This window comes from Orycteropus afer, unplaced genomic scaffold (genome assembly GCF_000298275.1).
Source record: "Orycteropus afer afer isolate SDZICR_OR568_19922 unplaced genomic scaffold, OryAfe1.0 scaffold00120, whole genome shotgun sequence".
Classification (NCBI taxonomy): domain Eukaryota; kingdom Metazoa; phylum Chordata; class Mammalia; order Tubulidentata; family Orycteropodidae; genus Orycteropus; species Orycteropus afer.
Window position 1 is genome coordinate 3,580,904 of NW_006921707.1, and position 8,630 is coordinate 3,589,533.

An 8,630-nucleotide genomic window follows, 5' to 3' on the forward strand; every position below is an offset into this window, starting at 1 on the left:
TGCTATCGAGTCGGACCTGACTCATAGCGACCCCTCCTTGGGTTTCCAAGGTGGTATCACTACAAAAGTAGATTGCCCAGCCTTCCTTCCTAGGAGTGGCTGGTGGGTTTGAACCTCCAGCCTTCTGGTTAGCAGTCAAATGTCAAATGCTTTAGGCACTACGCCACCAGAGCTCATATGTGTATATATGTATGTATGTATATGTGTGTGTATGTGTGTGTGTGTGTGTATTTATTTATTTATATATAAAAGAGTTCGGTGCAAAGATGAGAGTTGTGAACATTCAGTGGAAGATGAAGTATAGATTTAGGGACTGAACTCCATTGACTATTCCAGAAGGAGAGAAAAGGAGCCAGTAAATGAGACAAGAGAATAATTGGTGAGGGAGAAGCACAATATGGGTTCTCTAATACCATAGGTGGAGAGTTTAACAAATAAATGTAATAAACAGTGCCAGATGTTACTAGGAAATCAAGAATTAAGTTTAATTCTTATAAAACTGAACAGCATGCATTAAAGAAGTATGAATTGCTTGTATCATTAGTTTCACCTTGGCTTATGCCCAAATACTGTGATGTCAGAAAATATGAAGATTGAAAATATACCTAAAGCATAAACTATTCTCCAATATGATTTCTCAGGGTTAATTATTGTTTGGGATTGGTTAAATCTCTGACTTATATTTTGATCTTTGTTATAATATAGGCTAAATATTCATTAACATTTGTAGAAAGGAAGGTGATAGAATTTAATAGGTTGCCACCTCCCTGTGGGTCACATACTGATTTGAAACCATGTTATCATTTAGTTTTTCAGAACAATGAATTCCCACAAACGAGTTAAGGAGCAATCAATCAGATGTATAAATTGTACTGGCACTTGGTTTTTGCATGCTCTTCCAAGGAAAAGCTTTTCCTTGTGTGTGTGCCTTAATCATATACCTTTCTCACAGTTTTGTATCTAATTCCAGTGCTTCAGGAATTGTGGTTTTATGTGTAGATTTAATAACTGGGGTTAAGGGTGTGGGCAGATATGAGACAGGAATTAGGGGAATGCTCTTGGTGGTTTTGTGGTGGTAGTTTTATTGTCTGTTGTACAATCATAAAAACTAAAGAAACTTTACACTTTAAATCTCATGGATCATACAAAAAAATCCAATGAAAAAGCCGGGTATTTTGATTGCTAAGCTATAAATATATTTATTGAAATGTAGGCTATATCTTCATCATACTAATACCTTATTCTGTCACTAACAATCTTTATTTAGAACACATGCTGACTCTGCAAAATCCACCTCTTCGGAAACAGACTGCAATGATAACGTCCCTTCTCATAAAAACCCTGCTTCTTCCCAGAGCAAACATGGAGTGAATGGCTTTTTTCAGCAGCAAATGACGTATGACTCTCCACCATCACGCGCTGCATCTGTTTCTGTAGATTCCAGCCTTTATAACCTTCCCAGGAGTTATTCCCATGATGTTTTACCAAAGGTGTCTCCATCAAGCACTGAAGCAGATGGAGAACTCTATGTTTTTAATACCCCATTTGGGACGTCGAGTGTAGAAACTCAAATGAGGCATGTATCTATTAGTTACGACATTCCTCCAACACCTGGTAACACTTACCAGATTCCACGAACATTTCCAGAAGGAACCTTGGGACAGACGTCTAAGCTAGAGACTATTCCAGATATTCCTCCACCTCGGCCACCAAAACCACATCCAGCTCCTGACCGATCTCCTGTGGAAACGTGCAGTATCACACGCACGACCTCGGACACTGAGAGTAGTTACTGTATCCCTCTAGCAGGAGTGCCACCATCACGTAGCAATACCATTTCCACTGTGGATTTGAACAAATTACGAAAAGGTCAGCTTTCATTGGCTTCTCCTGTATTAGAGTTAATGATAGAAAATCTGTTCTTCTGAATATTTGTTCTTTTAAACATAGTATGATGTTAAATGATAGCCCTTTCTTCCCTCCTTCTCCCCAGCTCATATAACCAAGATACTAGTTACAGTAGATTTCTTCAAGAGAAGGGTGTATGTGTCTGTGTACATGCTCTGCTGGAAGGGAGAAAGAGTGAGAGTTTTTCATCCCTGAAGAAATAAATCCTTCATAATGCCTTCCTGCCTCTTGTCTCTCTCCCACTTTATGTATTTCCTGGGTGGGTAGACCCCTGATGGGGCAGAGGAGCAGGAAATGGACTGGCCACAAACCCTCTCTGAGTCGCACCCTTTCCTGTATTTGTGTGTCATTATGGACACTTCTCTGTCACATCTGTTGGATTCTATTTCCTTCCTTCCTATAAAAGCAATTTTCAAGTTGAGTGTAACAGATGATTTTCAGTTCCACCCAAGTCATTATGCTTTTTGTTTGTTTGTTTTTATTTTTTTAGCACCGAATCTCCTTCCTTTATTATCCCTAGCTACTTCAATTACTTCTAGTCGAGTATACTCTTCCTATGCCATCTCCTAGAATCTGCCACCAAAAGTTAACATATCTCGAGAGGAGAAAGTTGGGTCTGGGTTAACTTTCTGAGATTCTTAAATCCCTAAAGATACAAAGCCAGAGTTTTAAATACACCTACCCTAAAAACTATCCACTAAAACGTAATGTGTTTTGCAGTAGGATTACCCAGCTGTCTTAAAGAACATAAAGATTCATGACATCATGAATAGTGCTTATAGTGGTAATTATTTAAGTATTCAATACCATTTATAAAGCTCTTCTTGAAGCAAGGGAAAAACTTGGTTATTCCCAAGGTGATGCAAAAGATAAGAAAGTAGAGGTATTTCTTTTCTCTGTCTTCAGATAATGCCATCTCATTCCAGGCCTAGATGTTTGCTCACTGTTATAAGCAGATACTGGTATAAGTATCTGCATTTTTTAATGGGTTAATTTGCCAATTCATGGTATTTCATGAACTATGAGCATCCTTTTTAAAATCCATGTGTGTGTGTTTGTGTGTGTGTGTGAGTGTGTGGAGAGAAAGAAAAAGAATAAATCATTCCTGTTCACCCTGAGCTGGCAAAGATGAGAAGAAATGTTGATAGTTTGTTCTTTATTTTAGATGTTAGCTCTCAAGACTGCTATGATATACCACGAACATTTCCAAGTGATAGATCTAGTTCACTTGAAGGCTTCCACAACCATTTTGTAAGTATAATTGACCTTAGCATCCTAGAGTGTATTTTATTGTCAGACCGGTACTTACTGCCCTGAGATCATGAAGTAATAGTACCTTCATATCCATATGAGTTAGCTATGACTTAAAATTGTCCATTTGGCAGTAGTTTTTGTTTATTAAAAGAAATATATGTGTGTTTTAGAAAATCAAAAATGTGTTGACAGTGGGAAGTGTATCAAGTGAAGAACTGGATGAAAATTACGTTCCTATGAATCCCAACTCCCCACCACGGCAACATTCCAGCAGTTTTACGGAACCGATACAGGAAGCAAATTATGTGCCAATGACACCAGGGACATTTGATTTTTCTTCATTTGGCATGCAAGTTCCTCCTCCTGCTCATATGGGCTTCAGATCCAGCCCAAAGACCCCTCCCAGAAGGCCAGTGCCTGTTGCAGACTGTGAACCGCCCCCTGTGGATAGGAACCTCAAGCCAGACAGAAAAGGTAAGGAGAGCATGCTGTAGGGAAAGGACTTGGGTTGCCAATTTAGATCTGGATTTAACTGTCATAAAGCTCCAAATGGAATTGAAAGTAGACCTTCTAAAGTATTTAATATTACTTTAGTTATCAACTTAGTCAAGTGAAGCAACACTGCTATTTATAGATTAATAATTATCATGTTGTGTGTTGATACCCAGGTGAGATTTAGATCTCCTAGCTCTAGAACAGAGGTTATAAACTAAAATACTCACAGGGATTGAAAGGCAACAGGAGAGAATCTGGAGAAACTGGAATTCTCCCTGACTAAACAAAGTACCTACTGCTGGGCTGCAGTCCTTCATTGACTTGTGAAAATGTGGGCCCTTATGGGCAAATTGTCTGATGTTTCAAAAGAAGCCAGCAATTGCATTTTATATGTGACATGTCTTGAGTTTAAATTTTGCAAGCTAATTTAATTATTTAAAAATAAAATACAGACCAAACCAAACACTTTTGCAAGGTCGATATATCCTTCAGCTTCAATTTTGTAACCTCTTCTCTAGAGTATATAATATCACATCAAGCTTAAAATTATTGATGTACTTGATAAAATTCTTTAAGAACAGGGAGATTGTGTGTATAATCTTTCCATTTTCTCAGTATAACAACTTCTTAAACATTATTCCTCTTGGGCTGGGGTATAAATAAGTGCTTCTGTTCTTTTCTTTTATATAAATAAGTGCTTCCAGTCTGTTCTTTCATACTGGCTTTCATAAGTAACATTAAATTCTAAAGTAGCATGGTCTGTTAAGAACTCGATGTAAAAGAAGCTCTTCGGCCAAATTGGTAATATATACCGAAGTTTTAACATTTTGGATTAGAATGGTTAAAACACAGACAACTCACTGTGTTGCAGCATGCTATTGGTGTGACTTAATCTTGTGAACCAAATATGTTAGTGTACTGGCTGTGTGGCAGATGATGCAATTTCTGGCTCACCACAGGGGATTTCAGCACGTTTGAAAAGTCTCATGTGCTGGATGTGGCTTTTTACAAACATGTCATGGTTGTATCAATTTCTCATTAACCTTGGCTTGGATCATTAATAATAGCTCTAATTGTGTTCTAGTTTGGGGAACATGGCTTGATACTCACCCAGAGTACCTTAAGAAAAAAAGATTTTGTCTTTGTTTGAGTAAGGACACACCAGTGCAGATACCAAAGAGTTCTTGGGAATGGAGGCAGTTCTAGAGAACTCCATCTATGTCCTGTTCTCTCTCTCTCTCTGTCTATTTCTGTCTCATGGCAAGTCTTTGTATCTACTTTGTTCTCTCACTGCCAGATTGCACATTTCTTCCCTCTTCTTTGTTTTTTCTACTCTGTAGCCTCTACTTTAAATGGTTTCTGCTTCCTAGAGCTTTGGCCTATAATGCCCCTGTGTGGCCTTGGTTCTGCCTCATGGTTCCTTTATGTATGCTTTTGCAGCTTTGGCTTCTGCTAATTACTTTGCATTCATTATATTCTCACTTCAGTTTGCTGTGACAGAATTTGATTCATTCAATTTGTTTTTTCATACCAAGTTACAGGATTGATTGTAAGCCCAGCCACTGATTGGCTGGTGTTGAGTCAGACATCCACCTTTGGTCTAAACTGCTGGAATGATAATCCTGTGTGACACCCATGGCCATCCAGACAGCCCAGGAGGCAGGGCAGGAGGCAGGGACAGTTCTCTTCAAAAGAATATGAGAGTCACAGGCTTTTTACTTGACAGTTTGTTCCATTCTATTTCTTTTGGTCTTCATTGGTCTTTAAATCTGCTTTAGACATTATTTGTCAATTTTGTTTTTACATACAACATACAAAGGTATGTTTGAATTTGTGTAGATTTATAATTGAGTTCATTGAGCGCTGAAAGGTTTGAAATACAAGTGTCATAAACTCTTTAAAATATTGAAATATCTGTTTTTATACTAAACTGGTACATTCCTTATTTGTTAGTGGCAGATCACTACTTTTTAACCCCAAACTTAACTGTTTTATGTCATGAGGTCCCACATAATTGTGTAAGGAGGTGATATGGACTGGAAAGAGTACAAAGTTCTAAGTATGACCTGTTTTGCTCCCATACCTACTTCTTATTTCTCAGGCTGTGAAGAGCACAGCTTAATAATTCTCATGCAGCTCATAGTTGATGATACCACATGTAAGTATAATACAGAATCATTAAAAAAAAAAAAAAAAAAACCTATTTATATGTTAGAAAACTTTTAAGATTGTAATGATATGCTCACTTCATTTAGTATCATAAAGAAGCTCTGGTGGTGCTATAGTCAAGGCATTGAGCTGCAAACTTAAAGGTCAGCAGTTTGAACCAACCAGTCACTTTGCAAGAGAAAAAGGAGGCAGTCTGCTTCTGTAAAGATTTACAGCCTTGGAAACCCTGTGGGGGTCACTCACTATGAGTTGGAATCAACTCCGTGGCAGTGGGGTAGTTTTTAAATAAGACAGACTTCATGTATACCATATTAGTATAAAACATATTAATATATGTCTGTATCGTAATATGGAAGCTCTGGTGGTGTAGTACCTAAGGCATATGACTGCTAACCAGAAGGTTAGTGGTTTAAATCTACCAACTCCTCAGAAGAAAGGTTGGGCAATCTACTTCCGTGGTTATACTGCCTCGAAAACCCAAGGAGGGGTCGCTGTCAGTCAGATATGACTCAATGGCAGTGAATTTGGTTTTTGGTTGGTATCATAATATGCATATGTAATACTGTATATCATACATGTTACATAATTATACCTCCCTATCTGGTGGCATTCGGAAGGAAGATGGGGCAATCTACTTCCATAGTGATACTGCCTCGGAAACCCAAGGAGGGGTCGCTATGAGTCGGGTCCGACTTAACGGCACATAACAACAACAACAACATCTGGTGGCATAATGCCTAAGGCATTTGACCATTAACCAGAAGGCTGGTGGTTCAAACCCACCAACCACTCCTTGGAAGAAAGATTGGGCAATGTACTTCCATAGATATACTGCTTTGGAAACCCAAGGAGGGGTCGCTATGAGTTGAATTCAATGTGATGGCAGTGAGTTTGGTTTTGTTTTGGGTCTGTATATAGTAGTGCTTCCTCTTTTTTGCTGACCTACTTTACCAAGTAAGATGTCTATCTCCTCTTCAATGAGATGGATTGACATAGTGGCTGCTAAAAATGGGCCCAAACATAGCAATGACTGTGAGAATGGCACAGGATCAAGCAGTGTTCCATGCTCTTGTGCATAAGGTCTCTATGAGTTGGAACCAACTGTAAGGCACCTAAAAACAACAACAACATGTATATAGTAAAGCAGCCCTGGTGGCATAATAGTTAAAGAGCTCAGCTGCTAACTGAAAGGTTGGTGGTTTAGACCCACAAACCACTCTGCAGGAGAAAGACACAGTCTGCTTCTGTAAAGATTTACAGCCTTGGAAACCATACGTGGCAGTCCTACTCTGTCCTGTAGGGGTTGGTATGAGTTGGAATGAATTCGACAGCATTGGGTTTGGTTTTTGGGGTATGTGTATAGTGAGAGAACTATGTATTCTAGTACATGAGAGATTAATGATCCTCGTTCTCTAAGGCCAAGAGATTTGGAAGATAGATATGGCCAATTGACTGGAAGAGATCCATATCTGTACCCATTCCAAAGAAAGGTGATCCCACAGAATGTAGAAATATCGAACAATATCATTAATATTGCATGCAAGTAAAATCTTACTGAAGATAATTCAAAAATGGTTGCAGCAGTATATTGACAGAGAACTTCCAGAAATGCAAGCTGGATTCAGAAGAGGACATGGAATGAGGGATATCATTGCTGATGTCAGATGGATCTTGGCTCAAAGCAAAGAATAGCAGAAAGATGTTTCCTTGTGTTTTATTGACTATGCAAAAGCACTTGATTGTGTGGATCATAACAAATTATGGGTAACATTGAAAAGAATGGGAATTGCAGAACACTTAATTGTACTTATGAGGAACCTGTACATAGATGAGGAGGCTGTCATTCAAACAGAACAAGAGGACAATGCATCATTTAAAATCAAGAAGGGAGTGTGTCAGGGTTGTATCCTTCCACCATACTTATTCAAGTTATATGTTGAGCAAATAATCCGAGAAACTGGACTATATGAAGAAGAACGTGGCATCAGGATTGGAGGAAGACTCATTAACAACCTGCGATATGCTGTCGACACAACTTTGCTCCTTCAACAAAAATATATTTTAAAACTCAAATTCCAATTTTGTAGTGGAGTTTATCCTTAAAAAGTTTAATTGTAAAACAAATGTCTTACTTGGTCCTGAAATTCTTCTCATTATTGATAGCTTTTTTATAAATCTCTTTTAATTTCAAACTTATGACATCTAACTCAAAGCATAATAAAATTATATTAAAAAAATCTTATAACATCTAATAAATGTCAATCTATTACTCCAGTCTCTCTTATGACTAAAACTCAGAATAAGTAAGTCAAGTATGGTCTTGATTAGTTTCAAAGCACAATATAGCTATGTCAGTAGTTGAAAGTTCAATATAAATGGTTTCTGTGGTCTATTTTGTAAGGTCCACTATAAATGAGTAACATTCCAGTCATGTTTATACCCCCAGTTATAGAAGTTAGCTGCTATACTTTGCAGAACAGATGTATTTTTTTTTAATAGTTCCTGGTAATTTAAGATGAGAAATACATAGATATTCTAAACATTTAAACTTAGTATATTACATAGACCCTTTGTCATAATGTGGTGGATTTCATGTTGCTGTGATGCTAGAACCTCTGCCACCAGTATTTCAAATACCAAAAGGGTTACCTAAGATGGACAGGTTTCCAGAACAGAGTTTCCAGACTAAGAAGAAGGACATGGTGATCTACTGAGCTCTGGTAGCATAGTGGCTAAAGCACTTGACTGCTAACCAGAAGGCTGGCGGTTCAAACCCACCAGCCACTCCTCGGAAGGAAGGTTGG

At 38.1% G+C, this 8,630-nt stretch overlaps 1 protein-coding gene across 1 annotated transcript in view; it reads left to right on the forward strand.

The window, feature by feature from the left end:
- GAB1 (GRB2 associated binding protein 1) overlaps window positions 1-8,630 on the forward strand; it is a 188,841-nt gene that overhangs the window by 134,897 nt on the left and 45,314 nt on the right. The window contains exons 4-6 of the mRNA XM_007944118.1: window positions 1,268-1,869; window positions 3,074-3,159; window positions 3,333-3,636. Of these exons, the coding sequence (XP_007942309.1) occupies window positions 1,268-1,869; window positions 3,074-3,159; window positions 3,333-3,636 (992 nt within the window). The remainder of the gene's footprint in view (window positions 1-1,267; window positions 1,870-3,073; window positions 3,160-3,332; window positions 3,637-8,630) is intronic.